General features: G+C 40.7%; 1 protein-coding gene across 3 annotated transcripts in view; it reads right to left on the bottom strand.

Annotated features, from left to right (window-relative positions):
• Nucleotides 1-1,738: 1,738 nt before the first annotated feature.
• Nucleotides 1,739-23,990, bottom strand: part of ASNS (asparagine synthetase (glutamine-hydrolyzing)) — a 138,980-nt gene continuing 116,728 nt past the window's right edge. Inside the window, exons 7-20 of one of the 3 annotated variants that reach the window (XM_053218413.1) lie at nt 23,443-23,549; nt 19,931-20,005; nt 18,274-18,371; nt 15,055-15,326; nt 10,948-11,185; nt 9,849-10,034; nt 9,488-9,589; nt 8,700-8,827; nt 7,518-7,644; nt 4,957-5,063; nt 4,406-4,506; nt 3,032-3,113; nt 2,789-2,944; nt 1,739-2,084 (exon numbers count right to left, since the gene is read on the bottom strand). In XM_053218413.1, coding sequence (XP_053074388.1) covers nt 1,875-2,084; nt 2,789-2,944; nt 3,032-3,113; nt 4,406-4,506; nt 4,957-5,063; nt 7,518-7,644; nt 8,700-8,827; nt 9,488-9,589; nt 9,849-10,034; nt 10,948-11,185; nt 15,055-15,303 — 1,686 coding nt within the window. In that variant the 5' untranslated portion in view covers nt 15,304-15,326; nt 18,274-18,371; nt 19,931-20,005; nt 23,443-23,549 and the 3' untranslated portion in view covers nt 1,739-1,874. Of the gene's footprint in view, nt 2,085-2,788; nt 2,945-3,031; nt 3,114-4,405; nt 4,507-4,956; nt 5,064-7,517; nt 7,645-8,699; nt 8,828-9,487; nt 9,590-9,848; nt 10,035-10,947; nt 11,186-15,054; nt 15,327-17,666; nt 18,252-18,273; nt 18,372-19,930; nt 20,006-23,442; nt 23,550-23,990 lie in introns of those variants that run through there. The other 2 variants (XM_053218414.1, XM_053218415.1) reach the window with 2 other exon arrangements.

Below are 23,990 nucleotides of genomic sequence, written 5' to 3'. Positions count from 1 at the left end.
TTTAACCAAAATCAACAGTTGCATATGTGTAATTGTGCCTTTAAAGCAAGATACTTGCAAGAAAATGTTAAAACTATTTGAAGCAGTGGTAGTATTTAGGTGGTTAATTTTTCTTTTTCTATGGAACATATCCTGTCCCAAACTATAAGGTACCTTTTTTAGTTATGTCTGAAGGCAAGGTAAAATAAACCTCTGAAGGGGTGTATCATCCCAGAGGGTACTTGGAAGAGGATGAAAAGCCAGGACAACATCAGCTAAAAATCTTTTAGTTTATGGTGGGGGACTGAATTATCTGCTAGCAGTGCTGTGTGGATTGGAAACCACAGGCGTCTTTAGCACTGAGTCACCAAGATCAGAGTAGGCCAGGAAAACAGGCTTGGCCAGTACGGAGCTGTGGAGTCACGTGTGTATATGCTTCAGTGGCTACCACTTCTTTAAACTTCTAGAATTTCAGTTGCAAAAGAAGAGGTTAATTTTATACCATGTGCCAAGAACCTCTGATAGATCTCATGTGCTGGTTGCCATTTACCAAGTTGCTGTAGTTAGGGTTGACCTGCAGGACTGAATTCACTGCTATGAACTTGGCTGAACGGAGTACCTCTACTGTTGAACTCTTGAGTGGTACCTGAGTATGCCAGCTCTGATAGTCACTCAAGTTAAACAGCTCATACGCTCAAAAACTAACAGTTTGTGATTTATAATCCTGCCATGCATTCTGCCCAACCACCACCACCTAGTTTCTCGTGCCTTCTCGGTGTCACCTAGGGTGGCTGGATGAGGCTATACCATGAATAGGTTTGCCTGGAACCAAGTCATGCCAGGTTGAGGCCCTTCAAGCACCTACAAATACAGGATTATCATTGAATCTTCCAATATTAACTCACGGCATTTCCTCGGCTGTCTAGAGACATTTTACATTTTTCAGTGAGGGCCTCTAGCCTCAGACGGTCCCTATCTTCTAACTTCCTAGCTGAAATCCAGCCCACTCATTCTTCCCATCAAACATTCATATGTTGACCTGCACAGGAACAGTTTCCTCTTCAAAACTTCCTACTACATTCATCTTTATAGGGTATTTCAAAATGTGGTCCTTACACAACCAATGCATTCAAACAAGAATCTTTTACTTGTTCATTGACTGCTTCCTTGTTCTACTTTCTCTTTTCCCTCTTGGGTTCAGAATGCTTTTTCCTTTTATCAGAAATGCTTGGCTTGAGTTGTTTCTGTAGAACAGGGCTCTATAAACTATGGCCTACTGGCCAAATCCAGCCCGTTGCTATAAACTGAGTAGAGCACAGCCCTGGCCACTTGATTGCATACTGGCTACGGCTGCTTTTACACAGTTCCAACAGAGGTCTGCAAGGCCTATGATACTTACTGACTGTCCCTAACAATCTGCTGATCTCAGATCTAGAACAGTAGTTCCAGAAGAGGTGTTGGCTCCACCAGAAAAATGAAAATATGAATTACTGTCTTACAAGAGAGAGCTGTCAGGGACGTCCACGACGGACTCAGCACCACAGAGCCTGCCTCACCAGCTGCTGTGAATACAGAAAGAACAGAGAGGGAAGCTGTGAAAAGGCCACGCTAAGAGGAGGCAAGGACTCCTGCAAATGACAGGCTGCTTGCTCCTTTCCTAAGCTCACTCTCTACCTTCCTGGGATACAGTAAAAGCTGCTCAGTTTCTAGCTCCCTCTAAGGAAGGGGCTGTATGAATATAAATGACTATAGCACTGTGTCAGATTGAAGACTTTTATTTTTTTCCATGCCCAACAAGCCGGAATGGTTGATGCTCACTGCTCCCCCTCCTGCCCCCAAGCCCCCTACTCATCACAGGAGGAATGTTTCCTTTCACTGGATAGCTCAGATGGTGCCTAGGCTTTGGTGGCTGACTTGTAATGGGCCAGAGTGCGGGCAGAAGGGTCCGTGGCATTGATCCACTTGGGCATCCAGTAATGGGTCAGCCAGTCTGCCCGGCCTGGGTAGTGGCGTTCAAAGATTTGACGGTAGTAATAGCCTTCCTTAGTTTTAGGAGTATTGAAGGGAAATTTTTGGGCTGCAGTCGCCATCATTGTATCATCAACCTGTAAGAATATAAATTCAAAATGGCTTTGTTAAATGGCATAGAAACACTTGTATTTAATGTGGCTTCCCAACAACAAAATGACTGTAAATTGTGCAAGAGACCCTTTGAATCACCCATCACTTAGAAAATGCTAAAATACAACAATAGACACAGCTGCAGCAACTTTCAAGGAACATTTCTACGAATTTTAATACACGGTGGCTCTGAGTGTTTTATGACTAATAATTTCTGGCACCTGGCAGGTGTTAAATGTTAAATGAAGGTCAGTGATGATTGGTAAGTCTCTTCTCTTGCTCTTTGAATTTTAGATGCTACTATATAATCCTTCATGCTACTTGAATCTTATGAAATTCTTTTTTTGTTTGTTTGCTTATTTTGACAGACAGAGCACATGAGCAGGGGAGTGGCAGAGAGAGAGAAGACAGAATCCCAAGCAGGTTCTGCACTGTCGGGACAAAGCCTGACTCGGGGCTTGAACTCACAAACCATGCGATCATGACCTGCACTGAAACCAAGAGTCAGATCCTTAACTGACTGAGCCACCCAGGTGCCCCATATCTTATGAAATTCTTATAAAACTCTTGTTTACAGGGAATTTCTCCTACAGCCACAAAACATTTAAATGAAACACAAAATGAACATTTATTGCCATTCTACATCCAAATTGTCCTATGCCAGAAAATATTTTTAAAGACCTTATACCTGATGTTCAACATATTCCTGTAAAATCCTAAACCAGGAATTCTTAACCGAGGTTATTCCATCACTGAATGCTTCTTTTGGCCGCCAGAGAATGTCTTTAGGTATTAGATTGGAGTCCTCAAATGTCTCTCTCAGGAGATGTTTTTCTATCCCATTCTGACATGAAAACAAAGGAATGGCAGTAAAAATTCCAAATACATTTAATAGCAATAGACAGTTTCCATCGTGCATCAATTCACCTACCTTGGGAGTTCTCATATCTGGGGGCAGAGACAAGTAATAGGAAGAAAATCGATGATCCAGGAACGGGACGCGCAATTCAAGGCTTAAAGGGGAAAAGAAAAATCTAAATCAAAATGGATATTTAGTGCCTGTCCTTTTAGATTCTCCTTGAGAGTTTCTTAGCAATTCAACTAGCCTCTATGTAATGTTAAGACTAAAAGTCATTTTTAGGGTCCTCCTGACTGTCCTTTACTACTGCATGAGTAGCAAAAATCTTCATTCCCAACAAGATGTATTACCTCATCTAGAGAGTGAAACAAACGGACAATAATTTTACTTTCCCTTCTGTAAACAATTAAATGCACATCTCAAAGAGCAGAAAATGGTAAGAAACACGAGTGATCTGATCATTAAGAATGTACTTTTCCTATACCTTTCTGACTCAAAGTTTTTTCTTGGTGAGGCCATCTCTTGTCCTATGGAAAACTAAAGAATTCAGAATTGTTTACTACTAAATAATTTACATACAACATGCAGTATATACCCCTGTTCCACAGTGTTTCATCAAAGGCCACGTCGTGTTTCCTGAATCCTGGTGACTCTGGTTAAGGCAAATGGATAACAACCATGGATTCAGTTCCTTCCCCACACCGTATCTGACTATTTTCTAATCTAAGTGTGATTTCGTAGAAGCAACTAAAATATTTAACGTAATTTATCACCTACAGTAAGAGTTCTGAATTCTCCAACATGACTAGCTAAAAAGTGAAAACTTCGGGCAACCAGAAATAGAGAAACCTGTTTATAATCTAATCAACCCTCCCGGCTCTTCATTGCCCTGTGCCCGCGCAGGGTCACCACAGTATCAAACAGGTGTGGTAGGCACTCAACACTTGTTACAGGGGCTGTGTCAGCTTTAACTTCTCTTAAAAAGTCTTAAAAAGAGCAGCACCTGCCTTCCCTTTCGGTTCTGATGGTAGCAGAGTGTGGCTGTGCTTTAAAGATGAAGTCCATCTAAAACAACCTACAGTCTCCTCACCAATGCCAGAACAGTGCTTTGAGACAAGCTTCGTTTTCTCTATCGAAGTCGTACTTTGTGGGGCACCTGGGTGACCCAGGGGGTTAAGTGTCTGACTCTTGATTTCGGCTCAGGTCATGATCTCACGGCTGTGAGATCGAGCCCCAAGTTGGGCTCCGTGCTGGCCGTGGAGCCTGCTTAAGATTCTCTTTCTCCCCCTCCCCTGCTCACGTGTGCATGTAAACTCATGCTCTCTTTCAAAAAACAAAAAGTCATACTTTGCACAAACGTATAATCAACTGAAAAAAGTAATTGGCCATTGAGCTTTTTGATTTTTGAGGCTGTCTTAACGATTGCTTCTCAAACTACCGAGTTACCCGTGGGCAGCAGTAGTGCGATCTGCCCGGAGAACGTCGAACAAGTAGAGTTCCTTCAGAAGCCTTTCGCTCTCCTCCTCGGCTTTTTCAGGAGACGGAGCCTGTTTTATAAACAGGTGGAGTTACAAATACACCAACAGCTTTGCTTGTGCACACAGAACAGTGTTCATTTCTCTTTCCCATATTCCAGCTCTAGTGGGAGTAAGACAGAAAGCTAAACAAAGTTTGGGGAAGGGGGGTCCCTACTTGCTAAAATAGGCCTTCCTGCACACCAAACAGGTAGCTGTCAGGCGATAAAATGGACGCCCAGGGCAGTAACCAGGCTGCCACAGGGGATTCAGAAAAGTCAGACTCCCAATTCTCCTGCTTCACCAGTTCTGAAAAATGGAGATTATCTCACATTAAGACTTCTTCCCCCCACCTCCCAAGAAATACAAAGGAGACACATCAGTTTTCCTCACATGTCACAAGATACTCAAGCGTTAAGACAGACGAGAGCAAACCACTTTTCTTCACCCAGCACCAATATCCCTCCATGTCAGAAAACTTACCTTGTGAAAATATATGTAACCCTGCGTAAGCTCATCTGAACCTTCTCCAGAGAAGATCACCACACTATCTGTGTTCTTCCGAATATACTTGGAGACTAAGTACATACCTTAGTAGACAGACAGAAATTGTTGATGTCAACATAACTGGCCACCAAAAATGTCTCATATTTAGCTTTTGGAAACAATGATGTTTTACTTAGACTTGAACTCTATATTAATAATGTAGTTTCCAAAATAATGACCTTTTATCTATAAGCTAATTTTTATATACTTTACCCAGAAGTTGTACGGTTGCAATGAAACAGCCCAAAATCATTCCACAATTTTACCTATTTATTAAAAAAATTTTAATGTTTATTTATTTTTGAGATGGGCAGAGAGAGAGAGAGGGAGACACAGAATCTGAAACAGGCTCCAGGTTCCGAGCTGTCAGCACAGAGCCCAATGCAGGGCTCACACCCAAGAATCAAAAGATCATGACCTAAGCCAAAGTCAGATGCTCAACCGACTGAGCCACAGCCACTGTGCCCCTTATTCCACAATTTTATATACGGGTTTTAAAATTGTAATGCTTTTAGACCAAGAATATCCACCTTAGAACTCTGACAAACTGAACAATGACAAATATCTAAAACAAATTCATAACTTTCATACCAATATTATCATACAAAAATAATAAAAGTTGGGAGTTTTGGTAGTTCAGGCTTTTCTTTCCTAACACCAAATTTCACAGGTGGTTAAGAATACTATGTAAATTACTAAAAGAGAGCCATTGGTTCCGGCTGCAAATCTATGTAAACCAGTATTTGTTCTTCATCATTTTTTTCATGATCACCGATCTAGGAAGACTTTTTAGACATTTTTTCCCAATTGCCTTCTCAATGAAATATGAGTACTGGATATACTATAAATCTATTTATATAGTGTGGCCCTTTGGAAGCCCACAGGCCACTGTATACAGAAAATTTTTTTACACTCCAAGAACCAATTTAGTTCTCTTGTGGGCAATATCAGCCCTGTGGTAATATTCTCATGCCCTAAACTTTGCAATGGAGTCTTCTCAGATAGATTCTGAGTCTCTTAAAAGAGAGACATATCTCAGCCAGTAGCACATTAGAGGCTCAACGACACTGGAGTATACTTCTGATCTTGCCATATATCCACATAACAAAACTAGCATTGCTTGCTGGGCAGTAATAGTTATTGATTGATAAGTCATATGATAGAATAGTTACCAAAGTATATATGAGTATTCCTTACATAAATTAGTTACAACACAGACCTATTTCCTTATACAGCCCAAGAAACTATATGCAGAGAAATTGGGGAGTGAGGAGTGCAGAAATGTGCATCTATTCTTTGGAGAAATATAAATACAGATCTTCCTCGACTTACACCCTGATAAACCCACTTAAATTGAAAACATCATCAAATCCACCTAACCTACTGAACATCATAGCTTAGCCTAGCCTGCCCCAAATGTACTCAGAACACTGACATTAGCCTACTGTTGGGCAGGATCACAGACCACAAAGCCTACTTGGTAATGAATGGTGCACTGAGCATCTTAAGTAATTTACTGACCCTGTACTAAGAGTGAAAACCAGAATGGGTGTGGGTACAGAATGGTTATAAGTGTTTCAGTTGTTCAACCTTGTGATCACTTGGCTGACTGGGAACTGCAGCTCAACTGCCCAGTATCGAGAGAGAGAGAGAGAGATGGACAGAGAAAGAGAGAATCCTTTGCATGGCGTCAGCCCAGGAAAAGATCCAAATTCAAAAGTCAAAGTAAGGGTTCTGCTGAATGTGTATTGCTTTCACACCCTCATAAAGTCAAAAATTGTTCAGGTCAAACCATGGTAAGTAAAGGACTGTCTGTAGGGACACCATAAATGGGGGAGTTTATGTGTTTATTTCCTCTCACTCCAAAAGAGATTGGGGGAGGGGTGCCTGGGTGGCTCAGTCAGTTAAATGTCCAACATCGGCTCTGGTCATGACCTCACAGTTTGTGAGTTCAAGCCCCACGTTGGGCTCTGTGCTGACAGCTCAGGGCCTGGAGCCTGCTTCAGATTCTGTGTCTCCTCCTCTCTCTGCCCCTCCCCTGCTCACACTCTGTGTTTGTCTCTCAAAAAATGAATAAACATTAAAAAATAAATTAAAAAAAAAAAGATTGGGGGAATTCTTAAATGGTCTGGTCTTAAAATAGTGCTGACCTAAGAATTTTATTTGCATTCATTCTTAAGTATTGTTTTGTAAACTGTTGTTTGAAATAATCTTTTATACCTTATACTCTTTTCAGGATTAAAAATCTTTTAGAGGGGCGCCTGGGTGGCTCGGTCGGTTGAGCATCCGACTTCGGCTCAGGTCACGATCTTACAGCTCATGAGTTTGAGCCCTGTGTCGGGCTCTGTGCTGACAGCTTGGAGCCTGGAGCCTGCTTTGGATTCTGTGTCTCCCTCTCTCTCTGCCCCTCCCTCACTTGCACTCAGTCTCTATCTCTCTTAAATAAAAATTAAAAAAAATTAAAAAAAAAATCTTTTAGATACTGTAAAATACCTTACCTACTGAAGCACGTACTGTTGTAATATCATAAGTTTCCAAGGAAAATATGACTTCATCCAGGACCTGAATGCCTTCCTCAGAATTAAAGAGGACTTCATGGTGTTCACTTCCAATGTGATTTGCCACCTGATTATTTAAGAAATATCCATATACTTGTTATAAGCACTGCCCTTGAAAATGAAACATGAATACTGTCATGTCACAACACGTTATAAGTTAATAATAGTGAAAAACAAATCAGGCAAAATATGAGGAAATGATTCTCTAGTCACCACATACACAGCCCAGTTAGGTTTCCTGGCCTCCCCCAGTCTCTGCCCTGACTTGACCAAGAGGTAGACAGCCCATCAGCTCTTCCCACTCCAAGACTTCAACCTAACTGTTCACAGGCTTCCAGTGAGTTGTGTCCCCCCCACCCCCCACTTAAGTTACCTCACCCACTTCCTCCCTCTCTAGTCCAACATGGCCCCACTCTAACCTCGGCCCCCTATTGGCCCTCCATCGATGGTTTATGTTACATTTAGGATGTTATTCCTAAGGGAAATGCCTTCCCCTCATTCTTTTTTCTGTGGCTGTTTTGGATTCTTTTAGCCTTGATCAACTTGCTTTGACACTGCACTCATCCATTCCCTGTAAATTCTGCCAGAGTAGGAACAAAGTCTCCCAAACACGGAATGTGTATGCACAAGGTCCTCTCTGCCCATAATCCTAAACACGGTGCTTTATAAGAAATGAAAACAGCTAACACTTACAAAGTACTTACTACAGGCTATGCACTATCCTATGCACTTCATGAATTCTATCATTTTCACCTTGACATTATCCCATAGTAGATACTGTCATTCCCATTACATAAGTGAGGAATTGTATGTTGGAGGTAGGATTTGAGACCAGCAGTCTGCTCCAAAGCATGCAGTCACAACCACTGTACCATTACTTTCAAAACGACAGAATTATTATCACAGGGTTTTTATGAGGATTGCATGAGCCTTAGTAGAAGTACCCAGAGGACAGTGTATGACACACTTGATACTCAACAATGCATTTCATTTTATTTTAATACATTTAACTTAAAACAATTACCTGAGTCAATACAGCGTAAGTACAGAATCATTAATTAGTGGCTAGATTTTTATCCTTATGTCTGTCCCAATTACATAATGGGCAGGACGGTGTCTTACCTTTCTAGCAGCGAGTAAATCAGTACTGTCTTCCATGCCAATCGCAAATGTCTGGAGAGGGTACTGTACTTGAGCCTCTTTTAGCTGCTTCAACAGGGTGGCAGCAACCAAACTGGAATCTAAGCCCCCTATGAGCAAGACGGGAAGTACACTGGCTATACGCCATGCTTACGAGAAACAGATATGATTTACAATCCCATTAAGCACCAAGATTAGAGTTTTGCTATTTAAAATCCCCAACTTTTAGGGGCGCCTAGGTGGCTTAGGCAGTTACACATCCAACTCCTGATTTCGGCTCAGGTCATGATCTCGCGAGTTGTGAGATTGAGCCTGTGCTTTGGGCTCTGTGCTTGACAGCATGGAGGCTGCTTGGGATTCTCTCTCTACCCCTCTCTCTGCCCCTCCCCCACTTGCACACGCTATCTCTCAAAATAAACAAAATTAAAAAAAAAAATTTAAAAATCCCCAAGTTTTATAAACCGAAAATCAACATTATGAAAAATCTAACACATAACCTGACATAATGATTACAGTACTTGAATTGGTCAAAAGTCACCATACACAATTCTAAAAAAATGTTTATTAGCTCACTCATACCAATAATTAGAATGTAACCTGAAGCTGCTCTATTGCCATGAATATTAAATGCAGCTTACAGAAAACATTTTTGTCCTATAATGGAGGGAAAATTAAATCATAAATATTTTATAGTCAAAATCTCAGGGATAGCTACAAATCATTTACTTAAATATGTGCTAAATATAATTGGGCTTTTTAATAGACTTCACCTGATAAAAGGCAGCCAATCCTTCTGTCTGTCATTAAGCGTTTCTTTATGGCGTTGTCAAAAAGGATCCGGAGGTTGTTCTTCACAGTTTCTAGCTCAAAACCTATAAACACGTAAAGCAAATCAACAGTTCCAGAAAATCTTGGGCTGAATTGTTTACTGAAACAAGGCAGACAATCATCTATCAATCATGATGACACCTGCTCCAGGGTGGAATCTGCCAAATCCCCGTGTGCCACCTCCAAATTAAATAGGAAAGAGCTCTTCTGATTCGAACCATTCCAATGACAAGAAAGTAGCACTTTTTTTTCCCTTTGGGAGAGACAGGCGGGGAACAGGCGGGTGGGCGTTCGCTTTGTTACCTGGGAAGAGTTTCTCCACATTGTCATAGAGCGCATGCAGGGGCTCATCTCTACAGTGATGATATTTGACCATTTCCACTGATGCAACTTTGCCATTCGGCTTTAAATCCAAAACTTCATAGTGTCCTGGGAGAAAAGGCTCCACTTTTAAAAAAGGAGTTGTGGAGTGCTTCAAGTTAACAAGACCTACAAATTCAAAACGATAATTTTACTCAAGATACAATTCACCATGACTTACTATCCTCTCAATTCCTGTTTATTCCCCCTTTTTGATATAAACACATGTCCATTATATAAGCAAAATAGGGAAGAATGAACCCAAATGCTACCACCTACTTACTAGAGAGAGAACAGTGGTAGAGATGTACCCTAAGGTTACACTGATTTCTAGTAGTTCAAAGTAATAAGAAGATCCCCAACATTCAATTTCTTCTCCCTGGCTGGAATTTCAGATCAAGAAAATCTATTTTCTATAAGAAAAGACACATTAAGCAAGAAGATGGACTTGAAATTGCTACTGTTATGATACCCTGGCAGTCATTTCTTTGTCATCACTGAGGTATGTTAAGGAAACAGCCATGATTTCTGGTCCTTGAACAAACAAAATGATCCACTATGAGGTAATGGCAGAACTAGTTATTATATACTGTGTGTTAAACAGTATAATCTAAATTTCTTCAAAAGTTTTCACAGGGAGTAAACAACCTGGCATCACCATGATCTCTGATTAAAAACCAGTGTTTTATTGTAAATGGGAACAGCCTATCTAAATGCTCATTACGAGTCACAATTTGAGTTTGTCAGCCCAGTCATCTTCTGTGTCAGACTGAATTCAAAGATCAGATCGGACCCAGATTCCTGCCTAGCTAGCGGACCTCAAGAGAGGCACACAACCCCTATGGGGGATGAGGATTAATTAAAAAGTTTCAAGCAGGGAGGACCATCAACCGATTAGTTTTTGACACGCTATTCTAAAAGCATTGAGAAACAGTCACTCGAAAACTTCTGGACTGCCCAGCATAGGATTTGCAAATATGATCAAGAGGAAAACACAAAACCAGAGTAATAATGAATACCTACAGACATATTCTATCATTACCTTTAGCTTCTGAACACACAGCCAAAAATCCATCTTCCGTCATGGCTTTAAACAAAGGCCTGACTCCATAAGTATCTCTGCCCAGGAACACTTTCTTATTGGCAGTATCCAGCAAAATAAACGCAAACACCCCATCCAACATGCAAACTGTTTGCTCAATTCCTCCTTTGTCGTAAAGATGAAGGATTATTTCACCATCCACTTTGGTCTGGTATTCAAATTCAAAATGGTGTTGCATCTTGTAAAAGCAATAGCAAAATAAAAATGTTAATGTTACAGTCCTTGTGCATCCACTAATAATTTTTTGTTGCAAAGTTGCTTCAACATTTCTATGTTCGATAATCACGCACCTTATTTAGAAGAATCATTGCATTATCAAAATACAACTCGTTTGAACTTACAATTCTGCTCATTCTTTACAGCATAAAGCTAAATATGCACATTTTAGTTGCCTTCTGATAAATGAAAAGCAGAGGCAATGTAGCAAAAACAGTCATACATATCAGGAAGGATAGGAATGCCCATGATACATGTCCTATGTCTATAATACATGTATGTTTACATCTGTATGTCAGTTACTCAAAGAGGTTGCAATGACACTAAAAATGTGTCTTCCCCAACTGTAATATTTTGGTTTGGGAATATAGGATCAGCTGAGGTTTTTCCATTTCAGTCTCAAAGACCTGCCTATGAAAATGGAAAGTAAAAGGACACACACAGTTGGTACTATTCCCTGACAAATGGCTCCATCACAATGATGAAGACACGAGGTCCAGATAAAGCTGATGGCCCCCGGGGGAAGCCTAGAATATTCAGTCTTCCCACCATTGCAGTGGCATTAAACTACTTCTCACTGATAGAGAAAATGACAGGGGAGCTTTAGTAGTCCACATGCCCCAAGGGCTCAGCAAAGTGACCATCATGACCACTCAGCACAGAGGGAGAGGGCCTGATTACATTACACGGGGCTCTGGCTCTCCATCACCACTGGCCAACTGTGAGGGGGAGAAATCCTTGGAGTTGCTCTTTCTTTGTGCTTACTCCTGTTTTTGGCTGACCATGGAGAGAGAAAAGGTTCCTATAAACAAAATCACGGGGAAATCCTGGTTAAGTTTAAACATTCAGAACATGTTTTTAAAATTCACAAAGTAAATCTATATGTCTGTATATGGATGACCTATAAACATGCTTCACAATCACACTCGCTCTATCACTTGTGAAACTTCTGCCTATAAGCACTCACTGAATGACCCAAACCATGGGCTCTGGCTGCCTTGAGTGACTATAAAGCCACTTCCTGTTGACCTCTCCCTCCTCTGAGAGAGATCAGGGGAGATCCTGTCACTAGCAGGTGGGGTTTGGAAGCAGTCTTTTGCTTGCCTTTTTGCACTTACGTATCGGAAGAATAAATACACCCTCCAAAGCATTCAGTGATTTCAGTAAGCAACAGCTTCCCAAATCTATCCTCTACTACTGTCATCACTGCTCTTTGGCTAAACCTTGCAGGTAACTTACTGGTTAATGATTCCCAAGTTCCACTTTGCACTCTCCTGAAACCACACTTAGGTAAAAGCTGCACTTAGAGGGCATCTGGGTGGTTCAGTCAGTTAAGTGTCCAACTTTTGATTTCAGCTCAAGTCATGATCTCAGAGTTTGTGAGTTCGAGCCCCACATTGGTCTCTGCACTGACAGTGCAAAGCCTGCTTGGAATTCTCTCTCTCTCTCTACCCCTCCCTCCCCTCTCAAAATAAATAAACTTAAAAAAAAAAAAGCTGTACTTAGATAAAAGTCCCTGTATCCTGCCACCATCCAGAAATCACACTGCCACTTGACCTGCTGGTTGCAAGCCCCTGATGATCCCTGTAGAGAGAGAGCCTCCTCTCTGCCCCAGCCTTTACTCAGATTCCTCCTCTCCTTCATTTGTTCTTCCTCCACACCCAGCACATCTCTAGCTGGATTTTATTAGAGGTAAATTTTTTTTCATCCAAAAAAAAAAAAAAAAAAAAAAAAAAGGAGGGGCTTTGGAGCTTATGTTGTAGTGTCCTTTATACAGATGTAAAATGGCCATCCTCCTCATCAACAGATTTCTGGCCGCTCACGCAACAGAAGCTTAGATGATTGGTAGATGCAATGGAATTTCTATGCTTTTGAAAATACAATATATTTGGTAATTTAGAATAAAAATACTTGTGAAATATTTACTATTTTGTAACTTTTCAACAAAATATATAAAAGCAGCAATGTTGTTCAAGTTACACAAGGTATTTCCTATCTGATTTAAGGTGAAAGGTTAATATTGCCATAATACAACCTAGCATTCTCGTGTGTATGGCACTAACTTGGCTTGGTAAGAAAGAAGTCTTACCTCCTGTAAGTACCTCCTGTACTCTCACTAGCTTGAAATTCCATTCTTACTTTTCGTGTTCACCATTTCATCTCCAAGCACCTAGAAAAATCATGCCTATATACTCTTAATAAATGTCTGAAAGGAGTCTGCTGAATAACCATAAAAACTTTTCAAATGAGAAGCCTATTATTAAAAGTAATCTTATGAGGAGATGACACACAATGGTAAAAGCTATTGTCCAGAGATAAAAATGTCCTAATGGTGGCTAGAATATAAATACCTCCCCATGAATGACAGATGTATATCAAGACTCAAAAAATACCAAGGAACCTAACAACTAAATGTATGAAGTATGAATGCTATCAGGCTTCAACAAAACAAAGCAGCTATAAAGACATTTTTGTGACACTTGCAGAAATTTAATTTGAACTCAATATTAGATGATCTTATTGATTCTTGGGTTTAATAGTATTGGTATTAGGTAGAGGAAGGCCCTAATTTTTAAGAGATAAGTGCTTGCATATTTAGAAGTGTCACGATATCTGCAGTATACTCTAAAATGATTCAGCCCAAAATTAAATGCCTAGGTGTATATACAGAAAGAGAGAAATAGAGCAAATACAGCAAAACATTAACAATTAAATAACCTAGGTTCTGTTTGTTCTATTTTTTTTTTTTTGGTTTGTTCTTCTTTTTTGTTCTTTTTTATATGTTTTAAATTTTCAAAATTACAAGTTGGGGAGGAGGGTGGCAAACAAAAAATAACTTGGAAATTTTGCATTAAAAAATTTATGAAACACTAGCCAAATAATTCCAGATTGGAAGGTTCTTAGCCAGTTTGGCTCCCTGGGGTCAGAATTTCCACCCCCTCACCACTCTCATCCTGAGTAAGCTTTCACCAGATTAGAAAGCTGTTCCAATTTTAATGCTGCTAAAAAAATCACTCCTTTCACTCTTCTGTCCTGTGGCTCTGTTTAAGTGCAGTCAGTACACAGTAGCAATAAATGTCATAAGGGCAGCATTATATAAAAGCTACCAGTATGATTACCTCCAAACTATTAAATTCCATACCTGCCCTAAAGTCCTCCAGTCTCCCTACTCTTAGAATGATACTCCAACTCCTTGCCAAGTCCTGCTTGATCTGGTCGTGCCCTGCCCACCTACCTACCCCTTGATCACATCTGACAATCCCAGGGCTGCTTCCTACCTCGGGGTTTCTACATATGCTATTCCCCCAGCATGAAATGCTGTTCCCAGCCCCACTAGTTGATCATTATCCATTAGGTCTCAGTTCAAGTGTCAGTTCCTCAAGAGGCCTTCTCTGACCACCCTTGCTGACACTGGATCTCCCATATTATTATTATTTTTTTTTGTCCAGAATATCTATCGTATGTACAAGGATTTTTTGTCTTTTTTTATTTTTAATGGAATAAACTCCATCAGAGTGCAGACCTATGTCTCATACTTACTACTGTATCCCCAGTACCAAACACAGGCTCTAATTAATATTCAAATTCATGACAGGAAAAAAAATTCTAAGAGTTAAAGAATTATAATCTTCATTTTGTCTTTTTTTTGTGACCAGGCCATTTGAACTCCTTGTGCATCTGTGCCCTATCTCTCTTTAGAATTGGAGCAAATGAGGTAATGAACATGGAAACTGTGTGAAAAGTAAAAAGCTTTATACAAAATATATAAAATTATTACAACCAACTAGCCCTGAGGTTTAATCACATCCAGATATCTTCTGGTTTATTTACCTTCTTGTGGTTGTAGATTTCACCGTTGTAACAAAGCCACAAATAAGGATATTTCTTCACTCGGATTGGCTGCATTCCAAATAGCTGGTCAACCACTGCCAACCGATGAAATCCAAAGCAGCAGTTGGTGTATCCATTGACATTCTCAAAGCGAAATGCATCTGGACCCCTGTGTGCAATCTTCATAGCACTCAGACACTGAACAGAAAGGCAGTCATCACTGCCAAAGAGGGCCCAAATCCCACACATGGTGCAATGGAGCTAGGGGCTCTCTATGGAGAGAAAAGCAGACCAGTTGAATATTCCATATCCAAGTCTGTATTAAATCTTGATTCCAAAAACTGGCATAAACTACTTCAAAGACTGATATTTAAACCATCTGATCTATAGCATTAGGCTGGCAGGCACACAGGAGTTGAGACTGATTTAATTGATTTACAGGTATTCAGAAAAGATGCATGACCTTCACATCCAGCCGGCTAAAGCAGTTAGCGCCCCATCAATGCCTGCATCTCTCTCACCTTGGACCTTGGCTCACCTGAGCCGGGTAGTCAGGCCACATTCTAGGTTTACTTCCAAGATACAGATATACATGCAGGCTGGCTCCAACCTAGTGAGAGGTCCCTGTCCCATTCTCTCCATCCCAGAATGTCAGAAGCCCTCAAAAATCCAATAGACTCCCCAGATTACTACTACAGTCCCCTCTCGGGACTCCTGACAATTAAATGTCCTCTCTTTACCTGTAGTAACTGCATGTAGAGTATAGCAGGTAAGAAAGATCACACATACTGCTCGTGTAATGTTAAGATACATAGCTATTACAAGCATTTCACAACTTCTAGTTTACCTCTAAGTGATTTATTCAAATGTGATAAAAGAAATTCTAAAGAGACAAAAGGCATGTTATCTGACATTAGATACCCTGGATCGATTACAAAAAAAAAAATTTTAAGTTGACAGAGATACATAATGTTCACCATCAAAATGTCCTAAATGACAAAAATGTCCTCAAATACTTTTGTCTCAAAGCTGCTTTGGTCCATAAGAAAGCAAAATAGGTGGGATGTAAACAGCAAGAACATCTCTGAAAAACAAGCTGGCCATCCCTACAGGCCAAGAAGCAAACAAATAATTCCTGTGAATGGTACTTTGCAATTTTATATTCTCAATTGTGAAATAAAGGCTTTTTATTTAGATGCTGCCAACTCAAAACATCTATTTTACCAAAATAACTTGGAACTATTTGGGTTTTTTTAAATGCAAATTTTCAGTGGATGCCTAATTTGAAACAAAAATTATATATAAATATATATAATATAAATATATATTATATATATATAACATAAATATACTATATAAAATATACATAGAATACATATGTTGTTTCAAGTTACATCAATCACTTTGAGCAATCCTCTGAGGACATGCACAGCTAAATGAACCAAACCTTTGTTTGGCCTTTTAATGAGACCATATCAAATTAATAAAAAATGATAGTGACTCCAACAACTTGGAAATGAAGTAGCACATGTCCTATGCAGTCCCTTCCATGAACCTGGCAAATAGCCTCTAATGAGATATTTGAGATTTAGGGGGAAATTCACTTAGATTGAGGTGAGAGGACTACTGATAAGCCATCTATCTTTGACTCCATACCAATGAAAAATGGGCTGAGACAGTACTTTGAAAATCACAAGAGGTCGTCATTAGTGAATCATTTCCCTAAGTCTTCCTAATGCTGCTTAGTGAATCCCATTATTAAGCCTGTTATAGGAAACACACACTAAACACTAAATTACAGGGGAAAGACAGGCAACACATATTAGTGAAGCACACTTCTCCAGCAGGAAATAGCAAGTTAAAACTGTTATCTGTTTTTGTTGGAATCAGTCTCACTTGCAAAGGTCCTATTTGCAATGCTTTTTCCAACTGCTGTTACCGCTCCCAGTAATTTTCCCTATTTCCTCATAAACTTCTAGGGCAGTGCTGTCCAGTAGAAATGTGAGCTACATATGTAATTTTCAATATGCTGGTGGCTCCATTAAAAAAAGTCATGAGAAAATGGGAAGTTTTTAAATCTATTTTAACACAATGTACTAAAAGATAGTATTTTGACAGGTAATCAGGCATAAAAGTTATCGACAAGATATTTTATATTGCTTTTCTCTACTCAAGTTAACATCTGGCGTATTTTATACTTACCCCAGACCTTGATTCGGACTAGTCTGCCTTTGAAGGTCTCAAAACAGTTACATGTGTACTGAATTTGTGCTGATCCAATGCATTTAATTTCTATGCTATTTACCAACCACTTCAATTTCACCATCTCGTTTCATTTTTACCTTAAGATATCAGCAACCAACTCCTGGACAGGTTCAAGACCTAAATTACTTCTAAGTAATCTTATAGGAACGTGGCCAATCAACGGGGAAAAAAAAGAATTAGGAGTCCCGTTAAATTGTTACTCAAGTACCCAGGAAGAAGAAATAATATAGGCCAAGGGCCCAGAAAACTGTCCTTTTATTCAAAATAGTAACATTAATCTGAAACCAGCCCTACAGAACAGATATCCACTGAGAAAGGCATGTTCATTCATTTGCTTTTTCGCATACCGTGCCGCCTGTCGCCCTGAACAGTTGTCTTCTAGGCAGGATTTGCTCATTAAGTCACTTGTTGAGTCTTGCAGTCTGGCTGGGGGGTGGGGCAGGGAGAGGGAGATGGTGGGACCAGTGGTGAGGGGCTAAGTACAGACCCTTAGGCTTGGACCTACAGCCTTGAGACCAGGACCAAGCGACTGTGTGTCCCGAAACTCCGACTGCACCCCAGCCACGTGCACCCTCTGGCCAGTCCGCAGCAGGGCCCCCGGACTGCAAAATTTTCCACAGGCTTCGATGCAATGTAATTTTTAAAAACAGTAAGATTTACAAGGGCCAACGTGGGCTGCAACCCGGCCTCCCCTCTTCCTTCCACTTGATCCCAACCTCTGCAGGGCCAGACTGGGGTCTTTACCCCGCAGCTGGCTCCCAGGTGCGCAACAATCGGCCCCGCCCCCTTTACGGGTGGGAGCCGCAGAGCCCTCCGGCGCCCGGATCAGCCTCTGCCCACCAGTGTGCTAGCCAGACTGCCGCGCATCCTCCTCCTTCTCCTTCCCCTCCCCCTTCCGGAGCGGCCCAGGGTACCCTGGAAGGACTCTGCACCCCGCAGCAGGGCCTGGCTTACCTGGGATCCAGCGGGTGGAGTGACCAAGGTGCCAGGTAGGGGCTGCAGCTGGCGGGCGGGGCGGCCGGGCGTCCTCTCACTTTATACTGGCCTAGCTCCTGTAATGCGTGCGGGAAGTTTCATCATGTTTGTGAGGACCAACCAGCGCGTAGGGGCGTGGCCCACAATGCGAGACCTTGGAGGCAAGGAGGGGGGAGGGCGGAGGAGGAGCAGAGAACTAGAGGAGGAATTGCTGCGTTCCAGCTCCTTAAAGTGTTAGTACACCTGCTGAAGGATTGCCTAAGAGGTCTAGCCAGGTGCCCCACTGACACTGAGGGTTATCTTACCCGCTGTTCTGACAATTAGGGGGCCTTCTGCACTTGGTTTGTTCTTGGGGAAATCAACACCAAATTGATGGCCGTGTCCCCCCTACAGCACATCTCCCTGCAGATCCTTAACTGCACAATTTTAGGAGCACAGGTGTCCCCCGCTTTTCGAAAGTTCATGTTATGCCACTTTGCTTTTACAGAAGACCCACATTAGACCCTCATGTGGTACTAATTCAGTTAGTTTTTGCTAACTGAAAGAAATCCGAAGAGGATGTTTGCTTTTAGGGGAAAAGGTGAGAAATGAAAATAGCGTTCCGTATTGATTTCGTAGCTGGCCATTTAAGGAGGCAGCAAGCGAGTGGCACTGCCAAGTTCCTTCCCCAGGACTACACTCTGTGTCCAGGCGCCATGGCTTTGAACACTGTCTCTGAGCATCTGTGCTTTGTCTGTATTTTGTGCATGCATTAGCAGGATGTGCCCTAGGTATCAGAAAGGCCTAGCAGAGGTTATTTTTTGCGTCTGAGAAAACTCAGATTTTTCATGTAAATTAATGGTAACTGCTTCTTCATTTTATGTCATTTCAGCTTATGAAATGTTTCCTAGGAACACTCTACTTTGAAATAACAGGGAAACCTGTACTTTAGTTTCTCCGTAACTACAAAAAGAGCATCTAGTGCATAAGATGGATACAGAAATATTTGCTCTATTAATAAATAATGGGGCAGGTAGGAAGCGCTGGAAGGATACGATCTTTTTATTAACTACAAGGCAGATTTCATTATGTCTTCTACCTCAGACATAATTAAATTTCTCCCATCTCTGGATCTATAGCTCGGTGTATTTGTGTTCTGTGTTGGATCATCATCAAACTTTGTGATGTGGTTATATTCTCCTTCGACTAGATTGGCATCTTCCTGGTTGTGTTGACTTCACCTTTTGAGGCTCACTATCAGCTCAGTGGATACCACTAGCTAGATTCTCAAAACCTGCATTCAATTCAATTCGATTCCTCATCACATTTTGTTGTTGACCAATTTCACTTTCAGGCAGGAAAGGATGGAGTTCCAGTCTGAATTTTACCACTAACCACTTCTATGACCATGGGCATGTTTTATAATCTCTTTAGGTTTCCCTCTTTGAAAGGAAAGTGGAGATTACCAGGGGTCCGTCCAGCCTTGAAATGGTAAGCACTAAAGTGATGAGAGTTCTTAGAGCCATAGCACCCAAGGAGGAAATTTTTTTTCCATCCCCATAATATCAATCTGTCTTGCTGAAGCTCAGAATAACTTTTCAATGTGTATATTTTTACATTAGGCCCAGTTAGAAGTAAATTGCCCAAATTCACTCACCTGATACTTATAGATCTAGGATGTGAAATCAGGTTTGTCTGGGTCCACGGGCATCCTCTTTTGATCAAATTCTGCCTGTAGGATAGATAGACAGGAAGAGCTGGCTGGGTCATACCAGAGATACTGACAGAGAGCAAGGAGCTGACATAGCCTCTCTTATTTTTGCTAAACATGAAAGATTTGCATTCAGGATTAAATAAATTTTATTCTCCAGATTTCATCCCCGTTCCTGTATTGGAGCATTACCCTAAAATTTGTATTATCTGCACTAAGAGTTTGAAAGGGGAGACTCTCCATTTGAATTTTTTTAAATGTTTATTTATTTTTAAGACAGAGACAGAGCACAATGAGCAGGAGAAGGGAGGAGAGAGAGGGAGACACAGAATCCAAAGCAGGCCCCAGGCTCAGAGCCTGATGCGGGGCTCAACTCATGAATGGCAAGATCGTGACCTGAGCTGAAGTCAGATGCTTAACCAACTCAGGTACCACTCAGGGGCCCCTGAGACTTTCCACTTTAAAGGCATTGTTGAACTGGTACCACTAGGTTCTTCAATTTGTTATGCAATACAGGGAAAGACTTGTCGTCAGAAACCAATTTTTTCCTTTTTTTTTTTTTTTCATTTTAATTCCAGTTAGTTAACCTACAGTGTTATATTTGTTTCAGGTATATCATATAGTGATTCAACATACCGTATATCACTCTGTGCTCATCATGACAAGTTCACTCCTTAATCTCCCTCACCTACTTCACCTATCTTCCCATCCACCTTCCCTCTGGTAACCACCAAATTGTTCTCTATAATTAGGAATCTGTTTGGGGGCACCTGGATGGCTCAGTCAGTTAAGCATCTGACTCTTGATTTTGGCTCAGGTCATGATCTTGCAGTTTGTGGGATTGAGCCCCATGTCGGGCTTTGCACTGACAACGTGGAGCCTGCTTGGGATACTTTCTCTCCATCTCTCTCTCTCTCTGCCCCTCCCCTACTAATGCTCTGTCTCTCTCAAAATAAATAAATAAACTTAAAAAGAATTTTTTAAAGAATCTGTTTCTTGTTTTGTCTTATTTTCTTCTCTTTGCTCATTTGTGTTCTTAAAATTCCACATATGATTTAAATCATATGGTATTTGTCTTTCTCTGACTTATTTTGCTTAGCATTATTCTAACTCCATCCGTGTTGGTGCAGATGGCAACATTTCACTTTTTTATGGCTGAATAGTATTCCATTATATATCAACATCTTCCTTATCCATTCATCAGTTGATGGACACATGGGCTGCGTCCATATCTTGGCTATTGTAAACAATGCTGCTATAAACATAGGAGTGCATGTGTTTCTTTGAGTTAATGTTCTTATATTCTTTGAGTAACTACTCAGTAATGTATTGCTGGATCATAAGGTAGTTCCGTTTTTAACATTTTGAGGAACCTCCATACTGTTCTACACAGTGGCTGCACCAGTTTGCATTCCAACCAACAGTGCAGTGCACGAGTGTTCCATTTTTTCCACATCCTCACCAACACCTTTATTTCTTGTGTTGTTGATTTTAGCCATTCTGACAGGTGTGAGGTACTATCTCACTCTAGTTTTGATTTGCATTTCCCTGATGGTAAGTAATGGTGAGCATCTTTTCATGTGTCTGTGGCCATATGGATGTCTTCTTTGGAGAACTGTCTGTTCATATCTTCTGCCCATTTTTATCAGATTATTTGTTTTGTGGCATTATATAATTTCTTTACATATTTTGTGTACTAACCCTTTACTAAATATGTCATTTGCAAATATCTTCTCCCATTCTGTAGCATGGCTTTTAATTTTGTTGATTGTTTCCTTTGTTGTGCAGAAGTTTTTTTATTTTGATGTAGTCCCAATAGTTCATTTTGCTTTTGTTTCCCTTGCCGCAGGAGACCTATCTTGAAAGAAGTTGCTATGGCTGATATCAAAGAAGTTACTGCTTGTGTTCTTGTCTAGGATTTTTATGGTTTCATGTCTCACATTTAGGTCTTTAGTACATTTTAAATTTATTTTTGTATATGGTGTAAGAAACTGGTCCAGGTTCATTCGTCTGCATGTTGTTATCCAGTTTTCCCATCACCATTTGTTAAAAGACTGTCCTTTTCCCACTGAATATTCTTTCCTGCTATGTTTAAGATTAGTTTATTATATAGTTATGGGTCCATTTCTGGGTTTTATATTGTTTTCCATTGATCGATATGTCCATTTTTGTGCCAGTACCATACTGCCTTGATCACTACAGCTTTGAAATATAACTTGAAGTCCAGAATTGTGATCCCTCTAGCTTTGCTTTTCTTTTTCAAGACTGCTTTGGCTATTTGGGGTCTTTTGTGGTTCCATACAAATTGTACGATTTTTTGTTCTAGCTCTGTGAAAAATGCTGCTGGTATTTTGATAAGATTGTATTAAATGTGTAGATTGCTTTGGGTAGTATAGACATTTTAACAATATTTGTTCTTCCTATCCAGGAGAATGGAATGTCTTTCCATTTCTTTGTGTTGTCTTCAATTTTATCAGTGATTTATAGTGTTCAGAACACAGGTCTTTTACATCTTTGGTTAGGTTTATTCCTATGTATCTTACTGTTTTGTTTTATTTATTTTTTTTTAATGTTTATTTATTTTTGAGACAGAGAGAGACAGAGCATGAACGGCGGAGGGGCAGAGAGAGAGGGAGACACAGAATTGGAAGCAGGCTCCAGTCTCTGAGCCATCAGCCCAGAGCCCGACACAGGGCTCGAACTCACAGACTGTGAGATCGTGACCTGAGCTGAAGTCGGACGCTTAACCGACTAAGCCACCCAGGCGCCCTTCTTACTATTTTAAGTACAAGATTCCTTTTAGAATCACAAAAAAAAAAGTCTCTCTTGACCTCACCCCACCAAATAGTGTGTTTTTAGTATTCCTTTGATAGAGAAAACATAGCACCATGATAAAAATAAAACAAAACACCCAAGAAGTTATCAAGGCTTCATACCACTCTTAAATAAGTGTCTATTTTACTGGTCACATCAGCACAAAGATAAATAAATAGTAAAATGTGTAAGACATACTAAGAACAGACTACAGTCAATGCTCGTAGACTACACAGGTTCGATATCCCCCTAAGTTACATTCCCAACTAGTTTACAAACTGCCAAGAATATAAATTCCACACAGAGCATGTAGTGAACACTTAGTAATTGACAGGCAAAAGCAAAGATGACAGCTGACTCAGTTCAAAGGTTCCTCAGTGCCCTAAAGTCTTTAGCAAACTGACTTTGCTGCATCCTAATCTACATAAAATGTCTGAAACCTGAGAACAACCTAGGAAAGGAGATCTTCTATCCACATTGTACAGATGTAAAACTAAGATAAGTTGAAGGATTTAGCCAGTCTGAATTAAGTCATCACAACTGCACATAATCATAAACTGAATCATAACCATAATCATATAAAACCCAGAGACGATTTCCCTTACCCCCCCACCCCCACGATTTATGTAGTAAAAGACAGATACCTGATATGTTACATAGTGTTGGTTGTGCTGAGTATCTTCCACTTGTCCCTCCAGAGTCACTCCATCCTTCCTCCCTTCACTTTGTGTCCTGGCTCCCTTGCCCTCCTCTTGTCATGGAAGTGTCCAAAGGGAGACGCAGAGGTTAGAAGGGAGAGGTCTCAGGGTGTTTCTTCCCCAGGCTCCTGCACCCCCACAGAACTCCTCTCCTAAAGCCCACAGCTCCTGCCACATGGCCTTCTCTATAGCACAGTCTCCTCAGATTCCAGGAACTGCTCCTTCCTCTTCCCCTTTAGGCTTAGCCCGAGGCACCAAACCATCTTGCTTTTCTTGAATCCTGTCCACACTTCTGTAATTAGTGTCAATTGGAATGTGACATCTGCTTCCTATCAGAACCCTGCCCAGTACATTGATCTAGGATATAACAGAGGACGCAACGGATTTAACTAGAGTAGAAAATCATTCATATGTTCTCTTAATTATTAGACACAAATGAAAACTAAATTATGTGGCCTATTTTCCCACATCTTACCCACCCCTCTATTGAAACC

The sequence above is a fragment of the Acinonyx jubatus genome, chromosome A2 (genome assembly GCF_027475565.1).
Source record: "Acinonyx jubatus isolate Ajub_Pintada_27869175 chromosome A2, VMU_Ajub_asm_v1.0, whole genome shotgun sequence".
In the NCBI taxonomy this organism is placed as follows: Eukaryota; Metazoa; Chordata; class Mammalia; order Carnivora; family Felidae; genus Acinonyx; species Acinonyx jubatus.
This window is presented reverse-complemented; position numbering and strand designations above follow the sequence as displayed.